The sequence below is a fragment of the Eumetopias jubatus genome, unplaced genomic scaffold (genome assembly GCF_037043125.1).
Source record: "Eumetopias jubatus isolate StellerSeaLion01/CBP00866 unplaced genomic scaffold, mEumJub1_p1.0 scaffold_16, whole genome shotgun sequence".
NCBI classification, from domain to species: domain Eukaryota; kingdom Metazoa; phylum Chordata; class Mammalia; order Carnivora; family Otariidae; genus Eumetopias; species Eumetopias jubatus.
In genome coordinates, this window is record NW_028274822.1 from 77,191,684 (window position 1) to 77,212,890 (window position 21,207).

The 21,207-nt window shown below is 39.9% G+C and overlaps 1 protein-coding gene across 1 annotated transcript in view; it reads left to right on the forward strand.

Annotated features, from left to right (window-relative positions):
• The first annotated feature begins 226 nt into the window (after positions 1–226).
• The window catches only part of SPPL3 (signal peptide peptidase like 3), a 135,380-nt gene continuing 114,399 nt past the window's right edge, over positions 227–21,207 (forward strand). Inside the window, exon 1 of the mRNA XM_028116494.2 lies at positions 227–743. Coding sequence (XP_027972295.1) covers positions 721–743 — 23 coding nt within the window. The 5' untranslated portion in view covers positions 227–720. The remainder of the gene's footprint in view (positions 744–21,207) is intronic.

The window sequence follows — 21,207 nt, forward strand, 5'->3', positions numbered from 1 at the left end:
TGAGGCTACCGCTCCGCGTGGGGAGGAGGCGGCACCAAGCGACAGGAGGCGGCCCAACCGCCAGAAGCTGGGTGAGCAACAGTCGCCTCGAACCAGCGAACCGACGTCTAGCGCAAGGGCCCGGCGCGAGGGGCGGGGCGCGCGCATCACGTGAGCGTGTTTTGGGCACGTGACCCGCGCGGGGCCAAGACTGGCCCCCGCCCCCTCCTCTCCTCCCCTCAGCGGGTGTGAGCCGAGCAGCCTCGCCTCACCGCCTAGCGCCCCCCTCAGCCGCCGCCGCCTCCGCCCGCCGGCCATGTCCCTCGGCCGCCGCCGCCGCCGCCGCTCCAACGCGGCGCTCCCGCGGCCCAGCGCGCAGTGAGCGCGGGGCCCTCTCGCCGCTCGCCCGCCCCGGGGCCCCCTTGTTCTCAGCGCCGCCGCCGCCGCCGCCGCCATGTTGGGTTTAGAGCCGCAGCGGAGCCGCCGCCGCCGCCGCCGGTGAGGGAGGCCGAGAGCGGAGCCCGCCCCGCCCCGGGGCCCAGGGAGCGGGCAGCCTCGGAGCCCGGCCTCTCCCCGCCAGCCGCCTTCCCGGCCCGCCCGCCGTGCGAGCCAGCGAGCGAGCGCCGGGCCGCGGCCGCGCCTTCCGCTCCCGGCCCGAGCGAGCCCGCCGCCCGTTCGTTCCCCCGCCGCCGCCGCCGGGCCCGGCCAGAGCCTGCAGCGGAGCCCACGAGAGTCAGCGCCATGGCGGAGCAGACCTACTCGTGGTGAGTGCGGAGCTTGGGAGGCCGGGGCGCCGCGCAGGTGGGGGTCGGGGCGCCGGCGCGGCCCGGGGGGGGGAGGGGGAGGAGGAGGAGGAACAGGTGCGCGTTGGTGGGGGGGCGGGAGTTGGGGGTGCACGCCCCCCTCGTCCCCACCAGAGGGGGCGGCTGGCGCTCGTGGAAGGCGGTCAGTGGCCGGGGACCCGGAGTCCAAGACGGGGGATGGAGGCGGCGGCCGCGGCCGCGGCAGATGTCACCTGGTCATGGGCGGAGCAGGTGATGGAGAAGGGGAGCATGACCCCAAAGGTGGGAAGCCCACGGATGGGAAGTGGAATCTCGTGGGCACCCCGGGACTGATTCGTGGGGGTGGTTCCTGGACAGGAGGGTTGGAAGGGTGGGCAGAGGCGGGCCGGGGCAAGGGTCGGCCACTGGGCTGCGAGGAAGCTGGTGGGAAAAACAGGTGATAAGAGGCTGAACTTGGAAGTTGTGAAAGAGGAGGAGCCGTCTAACTGGAGCTGCTGCTTGGCACCTGGCTGGCGAGTGAAGGGAGAGTTGGTGGGGTGGGCAGAGGCCCGGGTGTGACCGAAGGAAAACCGCGGAAGAAGGGAGCGTCTTGGGAACCATGGAGGGGAGTCCCTTGTGAAGAGGTTGGGAGGGGATCCTGTTCGGATAACCACGTTCTGGAAAGGAAGTCGTTGGTGGCAGTGGGGCATGAGCAGAATCTTTGTGAGGGTTGGTACTCTTCTTCAGAATTTAAAGTGGCCTGCTGCCCTGGATCAGGTATGGAGATGTAAGATCTGCAAGTTATGTCCATTTTTGTGGGACTTCCAAAGTTATTAAATAGCTTGTTAAGGACTGAGAAGTGTGCTGTGTAGTTCATGGAGGGAGAACTTACGTATCCTGAGAAGGAAGTGCAGTGTTTGGGGAGAGGGGTGTGAGAGGCTTCCCTTTAGCATGTGGAGGTGGAATATTTCCAGGAGGGATTGAAGGAATGATGATAGTTTCCTTGAAGAGTAGAAATTGGGTAGTGGGGAGGAAGTAATAACCGGGGGGTGAGGAAGGAAGAAATGGGATGGTAGGTGTGGGATTGCAATCTAGTTGCAATCTAGAGAGATTGAAGATGGTTTACTCTTTGAAGCAAACGTGGTTTGAGACAGAATTGTACTGCTTTCCCTTGTTAGAAAAGAGAATAATTGAGTGGGAAGAGCATGGCTTTTGGAGTTGGAAGGCTTTGTTTGGAAGTCCTGTTCACCACTGACTTTGTAACTGGGCAAGATAGTAAGTTCTCCATTCCCTTTCCCTTACCTATTAAATAGGGGAATTGCCTTTTTTCATAGGCTGTAAAAGAATAACTTTACAAAGCACATGGCAAACTGTAAAGTGTTGCTTTTTATTACATTATAGTTAGGGGAACAGCAAAGAAATGGGTGATATGTGAGTTAGGGGAACAGCAAAAAAATGGGTAATATGTGAAAATAAAGAATGGTTTTAGGTAAAGGGCTTTAATGGAGTGGATGCTTTGTGGTGGTTTAGGTTATGATAGGTAAGTTAGGAACTCATTGTGTCTTCCCATATGGGAAGAGGATTGGTGATGGAAGATCATAATTCAAAAGGGAACTTCAGTGCTCAAAAAGAAGATAAGTGTGAGAGTCTGAAAAAAGGTAACACTAAAAGAAGAATTAAAACATTGGTGAACAGTTGTGACTACAAGTGTATTTTTAAAAGTGTTAACTAATTGGATAGTTTTGAGCAACAGTGAGCTGCCTCTCCTTAGCAGGTAATATGGAACACAAGATTTGAGCTTTCTTATGCACATATCCATAACTAACTTAACTAACTCATCTTGAGCTCTTAACACTGACTGCCCCAGCTGAGAGTCCTGATGGCTGCCCTTGTGCTTTTACTGTGCCATATAGAGACTGTGGATGGTTGAAGGAGTAGACAGACACTGGCCAAGAAGTGGGGAAAATGAGAGGGTTTTACTAGTTAGTTTGGCCACACACTATCCATACGTGATGTTGGATGGCTCTGTTAGTTAAGGTGGGACTATTTTGTGAAGTTTGGTAGTTTATAGTATTTATCCTACTGAAATACTTCAATCTCAGCTCCTTTTGCTAGAGAAGCTCCTTGAAATCAGAATGCTTATTAGGCTCTCACCTTTAGCAAGTTTTGAGATGGAGAAAGTTTTTGCATCATCTTGAGAGAGGGAGGTGTATGAGGAGAGAGGATTGGGAAACCAGGCAGCTTTCTAGGTTCTGATAGTTACCGTAGGTAATTATCCATGTAAGGTACAGGTTTAATTTCCACCCTTCCCTGAGGTAGGTGATCATTTTCTGTTTTATGGAGGAGGAAACTTAGGCTCAGGAGGCCAAGTGATTTGTCCAAGATACTTCACCTGTGTTGCTTTATTTTGTTTTGACACAAATTCTCTCATCATTGTTTTCATTCTCCTTGTAATATAAGTGTGGACAAAGGTATTCCAGAAGTACATGTGAACTGAGCTTTGGATTATCTCTCATTTTTCAGTATCTTTGTCACTGTTCCTTTGGTTTGTGTAAATAGGAGTTGTTTTTTTTTTTTTTTTTAACAGACTTGTACTTCGTTTGTATGTTGCCTTTAGGAAAATCAGCCTTGTGGGGACTGTTATGACAGTCTGAGGTATTGTCTGAGGATCGAGTCGATCGAGTCAGTGAAGAATATAAAAGTAGACGTCAGAAGGATGAAAATAGGTTCCTTAGAATTTTCTTTTCTCTCTCTCTCTCTCCTTTTTTTAAAGATTTTATTTTTAAGAATCTCTGCACCCAACATGGTGCTCGAACCCACAACCCTGAGATCAAGAGTCACAAGCTCCACCGACTGAGCCAGCCAGGTGCCCCAAGATTTTCATATAATAAGATATGTAAATTCTAAAGCAAGATTGGCCGTGAGGTGGTAATTGTTGAAGCTTAGTGATGAGTACTTGGAGGTTTGTTCTGTATACTTTGACATGTTTACATTTTTCATAATAAAAAGTTAATTAAAAAAACTTCTACACATGCTGTTCATGCTGTTTTCTGGTTTCTTGTGCTTGCTTTCTGTGTTGGGAAGCCAGAGTGGGTGTACTGAGTTAAGAATATGTAGGTTATGACCTGATGAATGAGGGGGCACAAGCCACCCAGGTAGTTGGCAGGTAGCTCTCTCAGCATCCAAGTTCCCACTTTGGGGAAGTGAAATCCCAAGGGGTTACTTCAGTTGAAGGTGCAGTTTCAGTATACCCATACAGTGGAAGTACAGTAGTCCCCCGTTATCTGTGGGGTTTACATGCCAGGATATCAGTGGATGCCTGAGATTGAGGGTAGTACCAAACCCTACATATACTATGTTTTTTCTATATGTACATGCCTGTGATACAGTTGAAATTAGAAATTAGGCCTTGTAAGAGATTAACAACAAATAAAACAATTATAACAACATACTGTAATAAAAGTTATGTGAATGTGGTCTCTCTCAAAGTATCTTCATGTACTATATTCACCCTTCTTGTAATGATATGAGATGATAAAATGCTTATGTGACGAGCTGAAGTGAGATGAATGACCTAGGCATTGTGATGTAGCATTAGGCTACTATTGTAATCTTATGACCGTACATGAGGAAGAGAATCATCTGCTTCCAGACTGTGGTTGACCCTGGTAACTGAAACCATGGGGCCCGGTGAGCCAGGGAAAGGGCAGTGCTCTGTCCCAGGTCATGAACAGGAGATACAGACTAGGATGGCAAATACCTATTACGTATAAGGTGATTGGTGTGGAGGTCCGTAATTTGGGGGGCTTACCTCTAGTGGTTATTTTTAAAGGTGCCCGGGGAAAAGCAAAGCAGGGACTTGTGGGCATCCTAAACTCAAATCCTTATCTAAATGTCCAGACTCTGAGTGTGATTACAGGTATCATACTGTAAAATGGCTAGGCAGCAGCTCTGAAAAACAAAGTTCTTGTCCTCGAAAGTTGTTTCCCTCATCACATTTTCTTTCTAGCAAATTCTGTCACAATCCCATTACCCAAGGGTTCACCTGAAATTCCACGTAGCTGGGAAGGATTTTCTGATCACCCCAACTGAAAGTGATCTCTTTGTTGTTGATTCTTGTAGTCGTCTGCATCTTTCTTTCCTTTACGTGTGTGAATATCTAGCTTCTTCATTAGATTGTAAACTCCTTGAGGGTAAGGACACTGTTACACTACCCTTTGTCCTCCCATATACTTAGCACATTGTCTTGCCCATAGCTTCTACTTAGAATACATTGATTGAATATGATAAATTTTCAGGGTGGTTCATCCTTTGTTGAAAAAACATTTTAAATGTAAGGGAAAGCTACAGATAGGTGAGTGTTTATTATAATCCTTGTAAAAGAGAGCTTTTGGTAATTTAGTTTCCTAACGTCACAGTGCCGTAAGAATGAGAATCCCATCCTTAATAAAGTTTTAAATAAAAGCTATTGACAGATGAAATTGAAATAATTGGTAGTAACACCACAATCTTTATCACGATGTAACCACAAGATTCAGCTTTGTAGACTTTTTGCTTGTGTACCGAGGAAGTAAAAGAACGCCTGTGAAAACACAAATAGAAGGTGCAAACTAGATTTTTTTATTAATTTGAGGAAAACACCTTGCTCGATATATATTTATGAGCAGTTGTTTTAGCATAAGTTCTGTGGGAAACATGACTTGTCTCTCTTTTTAAATTTTTTTAGGAACTTCTCTCTTGATGGAGTCAATGCAGTGTTTGAATCTTGGTGGTAAAAATGACTTATGTTAGGGTTAATGTTGGTGTAGAGGGAAAAGGAAATAAATACATGTGAACTTCATCGGGATGAATTTTGTTACCAAAGTAGTATCATAATATTTTATTGTGTGTTTTCTGGGTGCTAGGGCTTTAAAGCATTGATAAGTAAGGAAACAGGCTCAAAGGATTGAAGTAACTTGCCAAATAACATGTAAATGGTAAAAGGGCTCAAAGTCAAGACTGTTTAACGTGAAGATTCTGTCACTGAATCTCTCTACTTCCATTTCCACAATCACTAATGTAAGCCAGCCCATCTTTTGCTTGAGTTCCCTGTTAGCCTCCTCACTGGGTTCCCCTCTCCTCATTCTCCACATCATGGCCATTCTCCTGAGTGGACTTCTGACTAAAATCAGATGTGCCTGTCCTCTGCTTAAAACTCTTCAGTGGTCACACTTGGAATAAAATCCAGGTTCCTCAGTAGGCTCTTCACAGTCTCATCTTGTGTGTGTGTCTGAGGGTTGACAGACAATAAACAAACTAAAAGTTAACACGGGTAAGAATCTATTTTGGCACTCTCTCCAGTGCCTGGCATGTAATGGGTAGCTGGTAAATACTTACTGAACAAATGAATGAGAACGCTTCCCCCTGGGCTATGTATCTTAAGATCTCTAAGGATTGCATTATATTGAGGTAATATACTGTGATGATAATGGGCTTTATCCTGCTAGGTATTTGCAAATAGTGCTACACCTGAGAATGAGAAATAACACAGATCTCCAGAACTTTCTGGAAGTCCCTTCTGTGCAATTACTGTTGTGTGTCATTGTATCTGTTGTGATCATACCTGTTTCTTCCTATCTTGTGGTCTTTGCATCTTATGCAAGTTTTTCAGAGAGGAACTAGTTGAAAATGTGTGTCTAGCATTATAGATGTTAGATTTGCTCACTTTTAAAACATGTTTTGCTTAGAGTTAATATGCTATAATAATGGTTTGGTGATGCATGATTCAGACTGAAATTAACCAAAACTAAGACCAGGAATATGTACTGAAATCATTTTCCTCAGTGTTTCTTATGAAGCCTGGGGATGGGGGAGAGGGAAGCTGGAGAGTGTGTAACCATATCAGCCTATAATTTGCCAAGTGGTATTATGAATTAAAATGCCTAATGTCCATGCATTTCTTACAACAGATTTCTATGTGACCGTTTCTTTTAGAGATGACAAATGCCATGAATTGAGGTGTTAATGGAGTTCTGTATAATTGTATTTTACTTCAACATTAATAACTTATTTTTATCATTCTTGTGTTTCATCAAACTATCTCATGGAAAATCAGGGGATGTCCTAAGAGGAGGGTGTCTAGCCAAGTCCTATTGGCTACATTTGGCATCTGAACTTTATGTGATTGCTGTCCCTGGCAATAGAGCCATAAGTATGACTTGATTTGTTAAATTCTAGAATATATTTTCTGGAGTTTAATGGTTGCTTCTTGAGAGTTAAAGGAAAATACTGGTTTTATTTGTTGTATGTATAAACCAAATTTTTACAACTTTGCAACGAGTTTCTGTAATATTTTCCAATCCTCAGTTAAAAGGTTAGAGGTAGAGTGCTCCTCTTCTGTAATTTTAACCTCTTAGGTGTCTAGAGGGGCTCCAGGTAACCAAATTCAGTTTTATAGGGAAAATCTACAGTTAGTCCCCATGATCCTCACAATGAATTCTTACCTCCCAGATTTTATTAATAGGTCTCACTAGGTCCACAACTTAAAACAGACCCACTCATTAGCTATGATTAGACTAGATTGAGTGCCTGTGAAAAGTCAGGTTTGAAAATATTTTTAAGGTATTAGGCCAATGAATATACATTAGCCTAATAGAGACCTAATAGAAAATCCCATTTCTTGGTTTTTAGGTTTTACCCTAACTTGGTAAGAAGAGTTGATAATCTCTATTTTGGAGTTCTGGTATTTATAGTTGAAGAACCACTAAGGGATAAAAAAACCAAAGTGTGCTAAAGTAGAGATGTGCTCTGCTTGGTTTTTACATGTTCGTGAATTGTATTGAATATATGTGATCGCTCAAAAAGTATTCAATTCTGCCAGTGCCACTGATTAAATTTTTGTTTGAAATTGAAATTCCAAAATGTTAATATTTAATTCTGTTCTGGTTTCTTTGAATGGGGAAGGTTTTTGTTTGAGGGTGATTTCCATCTCTGATGAACTGTGCTCTAGTGTTGTCTTAGTCACAGTATTGTATTCTGTACAGTGGTTATGCCTGTCCAGTATACTCCAAAGAGTTGTTGCAAGGGTTCAGTGAGATAACATATGTGCAAATGCCTTGTAAATTGCTAAGTGAAATATAAAAGCAAGGTATTTGTGCTCTACATTGTTAGATCCAGACAGGTTCCAGATACAGAGTTCCTCACTACAGAAATGATTTTTCTCGTTTCACAATGTAACCAGCATTTAAACTTTGAGATGTCCATTCTAGTGAGAATTCTTTTGAGATATCCAAATAATGTCATATAAAAAGAAAGAATAGTTTGCAAATTGTCATTAATATTGTTGCCTTTGAAATGTACTATAAGGCCATCTTCTTTTAGTCACATTTCATAGTCCAAAAATGAAGAAAAATCGTGAATTGAATAAAACTTATAAAAATAAGTTTTTCCATAAAAGTTTTATTTTGATCTTTGGAAGGCAGTTTCCTTCAAATGAGGGATGAGAACAGTGGTGTGGATAATGCTAGTCTTTTCCTGGTTTTCTTTGGAATGCACAGGATACTCATACCCTAAAATGCCCAAGGAGGGGCTGTTAGCAGTTTCTTATCTGTTTCCTTACTCCATACCACGTCTGCCAGTCACACCCACTTCCGCTCATAGGAGGGCCTCAGACTTTGGCTTCACTATTGACCTAAATAGGACATGTGCAGCAAAGTTTTAGTTGTTTTCTTCAATTTGATTATACAGACATTTTGACTTAAGTACAGTGTTTGACTTTGTTTCCTTGTCTTAATTTTTTGCCCGAGTTGTCTAGCTTTACTTTCCAAACTTGTAAATCTTCGGGCTTTGCCTGACAGCCTTAACTTTTAAATCTTCGACTACTATATGCTCCACTGACTTACAAACTCCCCGAAATTTACATTCATTTCTCAAAAATGCTTGCAAAAATACTGTTGGGGGCGCCTGGGTGGCTCAGTCATTAAGCGTCTGCCTTTGGCTCAGGTCATGGTCCCAGGGTCCTGGGATCGAGCCCCAAATTGGGCTCTCTGCTCAGCAGGAAGCCTGCTTCTCTACCTCTCTCTCCCACTCCCCCTGCTTGTGTTCCCTCTCTCGCTGTCTCTCTCTCTGTCAAATAAATAAAACCTTAAGAAAAAATATTCTTAGAGGTAAAAGTTAGTTTTAGGGGCACCTGGGGTGGCTCAGTTGATTAAGTGTCTGCCTTTGGCTCAGGCCATGGTCTCGGGGTCCTGGGATTGAGCCCGGTATTTGGCTCTCTACTCATCAGGGAGTCCACTTCTTCCTCTCTCTCCCTCTGTGCATGCTCTTGGCTCTCGCTCGCTCTCAGATAAAGTCTTAAAAAAAAGTTAGTTTTAGACATTGAATTCTCTTACCTCTGCATTGATTAGTGCAAGCACCAGTACCTTAAAAGTATTAAGGTCTGATACCTTAAAAATATTTTCTTTTTTTTTTTAAAGATTTTTATTTATTTATTGAGAGAGAGAGAGAATGGTAGAGAGAGAGCATGAGAGGGAGAAGCAGACTCCCCGCTGAGCAGGGAGCCCGATGCGGGACTCGATCCTGGGACTCCAGGATCGTGACCTGAGCCGAAGGCAGTCACTTAACCAACTGAGCCACCCAGGCGCCCTACCTTAAAAGTATTTTCAAACATAACTTTCATAGGGACTCAAGTCTAGTCTTGCTACAGAAATGCCACCTGGGACCACTGTGAGGCTAGTGAGAGTTAAAGATGTGAGATGGGGTCAGTTAACCAAGATGGAGAGAGTAGCTCTGAGGGCAGGATGGAGGCCTGGAAAAAATGGGAGGAAGAAGAGTCGTCAAAGGAAGCTCCATCAGAAGTAGGATAATTAGCAAAGCTCAACGGCGATGAAAGAAAAGGCACAGAGAATTGGAGGGGGGGGCGGCAAGAGTGTAAAAGGCAACAGGGTTCAAAGAGAATGAAGAAAAAAACAGACTGTTGAATTTGCAAAGGAAGTCATTAGTGAAAGTGCACTAATAAAGATCAGAGTAGTGAGGGTGAGAGGCAAATTAGGTCAGGGTAATGAAGAAATAAAGGCATCCTTTGGTTACTGGCCATTTGTTTGCAAGATAAGATGAGAAAGAGATAAGGAAAGAAAGTAGAATGCTTGGTATAGACAGGGCCATAGTCTTTTGGTTTTATTTTAATTTTTTTGGTTAGGGAGAGAATTGTATATTTTCTGAAGCTAGAGAGAAGGAGAAATTGATCTTGGAAATACTTTTTTCTTTTACTGTAGTTTAAGTTTAGAGATTTTTATTTGTTTATTTTAATCATGGATTTCAGTTAGGAATTTTGAAGGGAACTTAATGGGGAATGAACACTTGATGTGTATATATTTAGTCTTTGCTTCTCTGGGTCTTTACATTGCCACTAGTTTGGATTGAATTGCTTTTGAAGGTCTTGTTTTCTGTTTTGTGTTTTGTTTCCTTTTTTTAATTGTATCAGTATAAAATCCAACCTCTTTGGTCTGACGTTCGAAACACTCTTGCCTTGTAACCCTACTTCCCTATATTTTCTTTAAAATGCTTGTTATTTCTGCCAAACTGGGTTACTCACTGTTTCCCCTTTTATTTAAGCTGACTCCTTATACCTGGTTAGCCTTTCTCCCAAGTCTCTAAATATGTAAGTCCTACACATCTTTCAAGGTACAGCTGAAATGCTGTCCTCTTGTTACAGAACCTTCTGATTGGCCCAGGAGAAATATTCTGATGTCTGTAGTTCTTTATCTGATCCTGTCATGTGGCAGCACTTTCATGATTTTTCTGACCTTGTATTGAGTATATTGACGTGGCTATCTTCCCACCTTCATGAATTCTGTAAGGATAGGATCAGAATAATTCATTTCACGGTGGAAGGACCTACACATAGTAGAGATTGAGATTTTCCTTTTTTTTAAGATTGACTATTTTAGAGGTGAAATTTTCCAGGTGCTGGATTTTAGAATAGAATGTCACCTTAAAAATACAATGACAGGGCACATAAAAGAGAGAATACTTGGGACGAGCCCCGCATTGGGCTCGCAGGGAGCCCGCTTCTCCCTCTCCCACTCCCCCTGCTTGTGTTCCCTCTCTCCCTGTGTCTCTTTTTGTCAAATAAATAAATAAAATCTTAAAAATTAAAAAAAAAAGAATACTTAACCTAATATCTCACAACTCTTGGAAGAAAATACAAAAGTAAAATTGTTACTGTAAAGTTGGGTCAAGGGCTGTGGCCAGATTTGCCTAACTTGCTAATATCCATACAGCACCTTGAGAAGGGAAAGTGGCTCAGCCCCTGAACCGAACACCTAAGGGAGACATTTACAGAGGACCACAGACTCTTTAAAGTCGTCGTCTTCATTTATCTCATCTTCTTCAACCTGACCACAGACCAACTGCTACCAATTTATTTATACTTTATCTCCCAAACACGCACTTTGTGATATATATTATTTTTTTAAAGGGGAAAAGCTCTGCCTTTTGTGGGGGGTAATTGGGGGAAAGTTTCAATCACATGCTCAAATGAAATATTTTGCAGGAAACTTCCTTTGAAGTATGAGGAGCAATAAGCTATATGGAAAGTAGCTTGTGAGCAGTTTAACATTTTCTATCTCTTTTGCTGTTTCAGAAATTCACATTCCTTGTATTTAAGCTTTTGTTTAAGGAGCTTAAAATTTTTTAAAAATAGAAACTTATCTTGCCTTCATTTTTTTCCCTATTTCTAAATCTATTTTCTCTTTTAACTCATTTCTTTTCTCTTGTTTAATAATTATAATTCAGAAAGGGCAATTTAAAAAAATCTCTTGGCCTGGTGTGTGCATATTTTAAATTGTATAGATACAGCAGTGCCTCAGTCTTAGGTCAGAATTAAATAACCTGGTCATCTGAATAGACATAAACCAGAAGTTTGTTTTTGTTTTGTACCTTTGCATGCTGTGCAATGGTGAAAATAACCTACAGACCTAAGGGTCTGTTGTTTGTGGATAGCAAAGGGTCTAAGAACCAATGCCAAAGGTTATCAGCCAACTTAGAACAAAAGGGAATAACAAGTAGAAGTAGGAAAGAACAGTGAATAGCAGGTGTGATTGGACATGAAACAAGGTGAAGGTTAGAGACTCAAGCATCATGAAGCTCAAATAATGAGACCAAATGGAAAAGATAGCCAGCTACTAGAATAGGAAACTGAACGAGAGTCATCGTGTGGCAGAAGTGCAAATGGCCCCATACAGCTCTGCAAATCTAGCTTTGTGCTTCAGTGTAGACTTAACCAAGTTGATAGTGAGTCAACATGTGGTAATGAGGCAGTCTTAGCCTGTCCCGTAGCTATCATCGAGAGCTCCTGGCTTGGGTGTCACAGCTGGAGACCTTGGAGACATTCTTAATCCTCATCAAACAAGTCAGTAAGTCCTGTTGATTTTATACATATAAAATTAACAAATTTGTCTCTTCATTGTTCCTGGATGACCCTTCTTTGTGTTCCTTTAGTACACTGTACTTACCTCTCTCGATTGTTGTTTGTTTCCTTATTTGTTTCCTTGTAAAGTATTGAAGACATGACTACATTTTGTTTGTTTTTTTATTCTCAGTGGTTTGACACATAGTTTATTTAAGTATTATTCCAGGGCGCCTGGGTGGCTCAGTCGGTTAAGCGGTTAAGCATCTGACTCTTGATTTTGGCTCAGGTAATGATCTCAGGGTCATGAGATTGAGCTCTGTGTCGGGCTCTCCACTGGGCATGGAGCCTGCTTAAGATTCTCTCTCCCCTCTCCCTCTGCCCCTCTTCCTCACTCTCTCTCTCTCAAAATTTTTTTTTAATTTTTAAAAATTTTTTTAATTTTTTAAAGATTTTATTTATTTATCTGATGGAGAGAAGGAGCACAAGCAGGGGGAGCAGCAGAGGGAGAGGGAGAAGCAGACTCTCCGCTGAGCAGAGAGCCCAGTGTGGGGGCTTGATCGATCCCAGGACCTTGGAATCATGACCTGAGCCGAAAGCAGATGCTTCACCGACTGAGCCAGCCAGGCGCCCAAAGCTTTTCTGAGATATAAGTCATGTACCATACAGTTCACTCATTTAAAGTGTACAATCTAGTTATGCAACCATGATTTTAGAACTTTTTTTTCATCTCAAATGAAACTCTGTATCCATTAGTAATTTACTCCCTTTACCCCCTTCTCTCCAGCCCCTGGCAGCCACTAATGTACTTTTGGTTTCTATGGATTTGCCTATTTCATATAAATGGAATAATACAATATGTGGTCTTTTGACTTCTTTCACTCAGTGTACTGTCTTCAAGGTTCATCCATGTGGCATGTATTAGTGCTTCATTCCTTTCCATTGCCAAATTTATTCCATTGTACAGATATACCACATTCTACTTACCTGTTCTCAGGTGATGGTTGTTTTTTCTTTTTTCTTTCTCTTTCTTCCTTTTCTTTCTTTCTTTCTTTCTTTCTTTCTTTCTTTCTTTCTTTCTTTCTTTCTTTCTTTCTTTCTTTTTTGGCTATTATGAATAATGCTGCTATGAGCATTCATGTAAAAGTGTTTGTGCAGATATATGTACATTTACAGTTCTCTTGGGTAAATAGGAGTGGAATTGCTGACTCATAGGGTTTCTCTGTGTTTAACATTTTGAGGAACTGCCAAATTGTTGTCCAAAACAGCTGTACCATTTTACATTCCCATCTGCAGTGTGTGAGGGTTCTAATTTCTCCACCTCCTCACCAATACTTGTCATTGTTCATGTTTTTTATTACAGCCAGTCTAATGAGTGTGAAGTGGTTTTTACTTGTGTAATGTTTATATTGAAGGGTTTATAGAGGATAAAAGCAGTGGTTTAAAAATTAAATCTGTTTGTAAAATAAGTAAATAAAAAATAAAATGTTAAATCTGTTTGTACTTAACAGTGTAGTACCAAAGTCACACCTTAGTTTTAGTTACCTAAAATATCTAGCATTAAGGAAAAAAAATAATCTTTTGTCTCACAGATTTTTCTTCAGTCTACTTCATATTTTGCACGCTAGAATCATTTAGGAAGAAATTAACCTCAGATGATTGTTATATGAGTTCTTTATTTTTGGTTAAGTGAGTGCCCAGATTACTCTGGCAGCCTGCTGTGTTGTCAGTAGTCTTGGGACTATGACTGGTTTAATGACTGGAAGTTGTTGGTTTTTTTCGGGGGGGGGTGTTCTCCATATCTATTCTTTGCCAGCAAGATCACTAAAGGAGTTAGTTGTAAAACATGGCCTTTTGGGGGTTAGCACTGTCCAATAGAAATATAACATGAAGCACCTATGTAATTTATAGTATTCTAGTAGCCACATTGAAAAGTAAAAAGAAACACACAAAATTAATTTTAATAATATAGTTTATTTAACCGAATGTATCAAAAATATTTATACCATTGATTATATGTAATCAATACAAAAATTGAGATATTTTACATTTTTTTGTACAAAGTCTTCTCAGTTCCGACTAGCCAAGTAAATAAAAAATAGCTACGTGTGGCTAGCAGCTGCCATATTGAACACCACCATCAAGGAAGTCTAAGAGGTTATGATCTGAATTTCTCCTCACAAGTATGATGATCTGTATCTTTAGGAAAAAGATGAGTGCTTGATCAGCCTGTGTTTCTGGTTCTTCAGTTTTATATTGTTATTGCCTTTTTTCTTTACTTTTTTAAACATGGAAGAGGGTCTTCAGAGGGGTACAGGGACAAGCTCCTTAGAGCTCAGATTTTTGGCTGTGAGTAGTTATTAGTTAGCAGGAGGAAGAAAAAAATTGGTCTCCCTCATCATTAAGGATGCCCTACGTTCTATAGTTCTTAGTAAATAAAAGAACAACTACTATTTGGTCCTTATTCTGGTTGTTCTTAGATATTCAGAGTCTCCTTTGGCCTGTTCTTTAGCAGTTATCTACCACTTGTACTGTTTGACCACATAGCTCACTTGGTTAGAAAAAATAAGACTGTAGATTTGATCTCTGTAATTAATGACTGACTTTATGCCTGCTGGGGCTTCACTATAGTAACTAAGGCAGAATAAATAGGATTCTCTGTTCCATGAGTTTACACTGTTGTTAGAGACTGCTGGCATTTGCTGGGTCCAATGCCAGCAAATGTAATTAAAACAACTTCAAGAGGAGATTTCAGAATGGGCCATTCATTGTATAGAAGGTGTGTCTGTCAATTATTTGATTATTAGAGGGACTGAATTTGGTCAAGTGTCTTAATACTTGAGTGCCTTCACCCATAGCTTTTATTTTCTAGTTTGCCTCAGTGCCCACCACTTTCTGTTCCTGTACCCTGAATCTCTACATCACTAGTTTATGTGATTTATCTAGCCCCTGCAAGCAGTTGAGTGGTGACCCCCTGATGTCTATGATCAGTTCTAGGTCATTGCCACAAAGGTTAGGGATAAGGAGATAGCTGATCACTGCCCCAGTGACAGTGGATTAAAACACTTTGAGAGCACCTGCATCACTAGAAACAAATAGTTTCACCATACTTGACCATTGCATTAAAAGTATTGCTGACTATTGGATGTCTTAACGTTCTAACAAATGTTCTATCAGCCATGGTTCTGGTTTTTCTCAGCATTGACATGCAGTTATTCTAAATGGAATTCACTTGCTTTTGGATTGTAGTCTATGAATGGTATTTTGACCGAGAGAACAAGGCTCACTTCCTAATTGACCTGATATATCCTATTGCATTCATTTTTGAACTCTTGGTATTTGTGATAGTGTGGACGCAGGGCCCATTTGTTGGGTTTATGGATTTGAATTTGAAGTCCTTACGAGTTGTAGGTTCTCAATGCACAATTGTGGAATTAAAGAATACCATGAGTGGTACTCTCTTTTTGGTCAACAGTTTACTGGGTGGCTATGTCACATTTTTGATATACATTATGATTTTGGTAACTTCCAAATATTTTAGTTTGACACTTGTTCATTAGCTTCATTTTTTAAATGTGCTTGAAAGCTTTAGCTTTATTAAGAGAAAAATAATGTTTTTTAGTTTAGAATTTGAAATGCTTTGATTTATTGCTATTATGAAATATTCATTTAACAGCTATTTTACTTGTTCTCAACTGAGTGAGTGCACAGCCTGCAGTGACTAAGCTCCAAGTTGGTTGGCCCAGTGGGGACAGAATTGGAAGCCTTACGTCTCTGGTCCTGTGCACTAAACAGTTCCACTCTTTTGGTGATAAAACCTAATTTAGACCTCTTCTCATGGCAAAAAAAACCCCAAGACCTGACATGAAGTTCTTTATCTATTTATCCCTCTTAGTGTGACTCTTCACTTTGTTGCAGAAATATTTGTGTTTGATTATGGGGTACTGCCTGATGTTAGGGTATGTTACATAATCCTAATACATGTTCTGTGTTGCCCTTCTAAAAGCAAAAAAAAAAAATTGGGATTCTGGAACATCTTTGGCTGCAAGAGTATCAGGTAAGAGATTATAGAACTCTAATACGTATATTATTGGTGCAGTTTTGGAAAATGCAGATGAACAAAAAATGAAAAGAAAACCACTTATTCCTCTGCCAATCCCTCATTAAGTTTGTTGCATATTTTTCAGGTCTTTTTTTTTTTTTTAAGAGTTCATTTATTTGTCAGAGAATGAGAGAGCACAAGCAGGGAAGTGGCAGACAGAGGGAGAAACAGGCTCCCCACTGAGCACAGAGCCTGATGGGGGACTTGATCCCAGGATGCTTAACTGACTGAGGCACCCAGGTGTCCCTTTTGCAGGTCTTTTAAAAAATGTATATGCTTGTGACTATTGTTTAATTACACACATTCTGATTCATAAAACATCAGAATCTCAAGTAAGAAAATTATCGTTACCTAAAATTTAACTTACCTAGAAAATTCATGGCAACATTTCATGCAACTCTTCTGGGTATTATAGGAATTATAGATCATTTTTTACACAAAAATAGGAATAGGTTTATACTGTATTTTCCTTCTTATGTCATATCTGCAGAAGAATATACTGTGTATATATAAGTTATGAGACATAATAAACACTCATGAACCTCACCAACCACCTAAAGAACTATAGGATTACCAGTATTCTCTTTTTTTTTTTAAGATTTGATTTTATTTATTTGACAGAGAGAGACACAGCGAGAGAGGGAACACAAGCAGGGGGAGTGGGAGAGGGAGAAGCAGGTTTCCCGTGGAGCAGGGAGCCCGATGCAGGGCTCGATCCCAGGACCCTGGGATCATGACCTGAGCCGAAGGCAGACGCTGAACGACTGAGCCACCCAGGCGCCCCAGGATTACCAGTATTCTCTTGAAGCTTCTGTGCACTCCTCGATCCCTCCTCCTACCTGTCCTCCTCCCCTTACTGCTGTCATGAGTTTTGTATTTAGCATTCCCTTGCTTTTTAAAAAACTGGTTTTACGTTTACTATGTTTTAATGTTTTACTGTACAACATATTTATTTTTACTTTAATTTTTACAGTTGAGTGTGATAAAGATAAAATGTCTTATAATTTGCTTTTTTTCAATCAATATCGTTTTCAAGATGTGTCCCACTTATTGCACTCATTTTTACGAATGTATAATGTTCTATCCTGTGAATTACACCATAATTTATGTATTTTCCTTTTGATGGATATTTAGGTTTCTAGGTTGGAGCTGTTTCAAAGAGTTCTGTGGTGTGTTCATGTTTATATATATAGCATATATTCCCTGGGGTTCATGTTTAAGAGTTTTCCTAAGGTTTATACCTACAGCTAGAATCTATCCGTCTCTCTTAGGTGAGTGCTTTTGTGTCATAAATCCTTTTCTGGCCCAAGGTCTTAAAGGTATTCTCCTATGTTTTCTTCTAAATAGGAGTGGGTTAGTGTTAACACTTTGCCTTTCTTGTACAAGTTTTTAATCTAAAATCTAGATTAAATTTAGAATTTAATCTAAATTAAGATGGATTTAGGTAAGACTAAATTAAGGCATCTATAATTTAAACATAGGATAATAGCATTGTAGGATGATTAATTATATTGTATCCTATTAGTAGAGGGTAATAGGAATCCAGTTTCTACAGCTCTATTGAATGGTCCCTTCTTTTCTTATTGATCTCTAATGTCACCTCTGAGACTCTTTTTTTTTTTAAGATTTTATTTATTTATTTGACAGAGAGGGAACACAAGCAGGGGGAGTGAGAGAGGGAGAAGCAGGCTCCCTGCTGAGCAGGGAGTCCGATGCAGGTTTCAACCCCAGGACCCTGGGACCATGACCCAAGCCAAAGGCAGACGCCCAACAACTGAGCCACCCAGGTGCCCCACCTCTGAGACTCTTTTTGGTGTGTTTGTGTGTTTAAGTAATGTTAAATGGTAGATAGTATTTTGTTATTAAATGGCAAATAGTATTTTGTTATCTTCCTTTTTTCTATTTAAAATTCCTTGAACATCTTTTCATACCATTAAATATATTGTAGATTAGTTTTTAGTGTGTGTGTAGTAGACCCCTATATTCAACCCCTTTTTATTAAGTCTTATTCATCCCTGATCCTCCAGTCTCCCTCTGCAGGAAAATTTATAACCAGCTTTCTCTCCATTCTTCTAGAAATGTATGCATAAACGTACATGTATAAATATCCTATGTAATCCTCTTTTTTTATTGTGGTTAAATACACAAAATATAAAATTTTCCATTTGAACCATTTTTAAGTGTACAGTTCAGCAGCATTAATAAGTACATTCACATTGTTGTGTACCAACGACCACTATCCATCTCCAGAACTTTTTCATCTTACAAAATGGAAGCTCCATACCTGTTACACTAATTCATTCTGTCCCCCTCCCTTTCCCTGGCAGCCACAGTTCTGTCTCAGTGAATTTGACTACTGTAAATATCTCATATAAATGGAATCATATACTATTTCTCCTTTTGTGACTAGCTTATTTCACTTAGCATAATGTCTTCACATTTCATCCAGGTTGTAACATGAGTCAGAATTTCCTTCCTTTTTGAGGCTAAATAACACTGAATTCTGTGTACATACCACATTCTTTTTATCCACTCATCCATCAGTTGGCTGTTGTATTATTGAATAATGCTGCTATAAACATGGTTGTACAAATATCTGTTCAAGTTCCTGCTTTCACATCTTTTGAATATATATATACTTGGAAGTGGGACTGCAGATCATGTAGTAATTCTTTAATTTTTTTGAGGAAGTGTCGTATTGTTTTCCATGGTGGCGGCACCATTTTACATTCCCACCGGCAGTGCATAGGTTTCCAGTTTCTCCACATCCTCTCCAACACTTGTCATTTTCTGTTTTTTTTTTTGTTTTTTGTCTTTGATAATTGCCATCCTAATGGGTGTGGAGTGGTATCATTGTGGTTTTGATTTCCATTTTCCTAATGATGAATGATGCTGAACATCTTTTCATGTGTTTATTGGCTATTTGTATGTATTTGAAGAAATGTTTAAGTCCTTTGCCCATTTTTTATTAAGGTTGTTTGATTTTGATGTTGAGTTGTAGGAGTTCTTTATATATTCTGGATATCAATCCCATATCAGTCATATTTTTTTCCATTACATAGGTTGCGTTTTCATTTTGTTAATAGTTTCCTCTGGTGCACAAAAGTTTTTAATTTTGATGAAGTCCCAATATATTTTTTCTTCTGTTGCCTGTGCTTTTGGTGTCATATCCAGGAAATCATGGCCAAATCCAAGGTCATGAAGCTTTTCTTCTGTGTTTTCTTCTTTGAGTTTTATTGTGTTGGCTCTTATGCTTAGGACTTTGATGACATATAATTTTTGTATATGATAAGCATTCAATTTCATTATTTTGTTTAATTTTTAATGAAGTGATAGTGTGCTCTACACAGCATGATGCTGTGTCTTCCTTTTTTCACTTAATAATGTATTTCAACCCCATTAACCTGTTCCTTTTTGGTTCTATCCGGTATTTAGTTGAACAGTGTAAGTTGGTATGTAGGAGAGCTTCTGCGAATGGCTTCCTTAACTAACAGTTAAATTAAAAGAAAATCAGAGAGGAATGTTAAATCCAGGAATGAAAGCTGAAAGGAAAAGACAAAAGCAAGGAAGGGAGAAAGAGAGAGGGAGTATATGGGAATAAGGTCATTAATTTTTGTTCTCAGGAAGACAAATTGCAATTTTGTTGAGTTTATCAGGTTTATATATTCTTAACACTCTGTGTGTATGTAATTTATCTTTAAATCAGTCCTCTGAAGTATAGCTATTGCTCCCCCACCACATTTTATAGTTGAAAAACTGATTACTCACCCAAGATTATATAGTTAGTTAATGAATGGCAGATCTAGAATTTGAACACAGATCATTTTTAACTCCAAAGGCTATTTGCCATTAATGTTTCTTTGAGAATAAAGGGAACCTTTAATCAAGTAAGCTTGAGAAAGGCTGCATATTAAATCTTTCTCTAGGAAATTCATAGTCTGAACTAGCATATTATGAGGTCTGACAAGACAGGTGGTAAAAAAGAAACGTGTTTAATTTTGTTTTAAATGTTAAAAGACACTTGCTCAGGGGAAGAGTTTGCTTGCCATCTTAATACCTAGAACAGTTCTCTCTTAACCCTATTTTGGGAAGTGCTGCTCTCACGGTTGTGTTTTCTTTCTTGTATCAAATCTCGTCAAAGGCTAAGGACAGGAAATTAAATCCTAACTTGGTGAAGAAGAGAAACAGCCTATAGAAATTACCTAACACAGACCAAGCATGTAGTATTTTGGAGAGTGAGGGTCAGTTTATATCCTAATATCTGTAAGGTAACTCGGATGGACAGCTAGCTGCTTTTCCAGAGGCGAATTGCATGTGACTGCAACTTCCGTTGTCCACATGACAAGTAAAAAGTTCTAGCTTTATTTCAGTGTGTATGATATGGTAAAATTGTAATACAACAGAAGAATTTAAGACATTCATTTAGAAATATTGAAGAAAAAATATTTGGCCTGCAGTACCTCTTACACGTGAGCTTTCAGTTAAGGATTCTGTCTTGGTCATGAATTATTCATTTTAGTGTACCACAGATAACATAAGCTATGATTTAGGAAATGGAAGATTGTCTCTATTAGGAGTGTGCCATTTAAACATTGAACAGAAACTAGTGTCAGTGATGGTCAGCAAATGAATGAATCAGCAGTCTATTTGCATTTATTTTGCAAGAGAAGGTCATTTTTCAGTTTGAGACCCAGTCCCTTGGTTAGGCATTGCTTTAGTATTTCATAGGGCTAATCCTGTTTTCATGATTTAAGCGAATGTTCTTTGATTTTTCCCCCAGTTTATTTTTTTAAGTTCTCAAGTTGTCCAACATACCTCGTTATATTTTAATTGGAAGTACATTACATTTTTTAACTTGGACAGAATTGTCTTCTTTGTGATGTTATGGTATATTAATTTTCTATAACCAAGTTTTCTCCCATTAAAGTTTAGTTTTTTTTATACATTTACTACACCAGTTACCAAGTATTTTATACCTT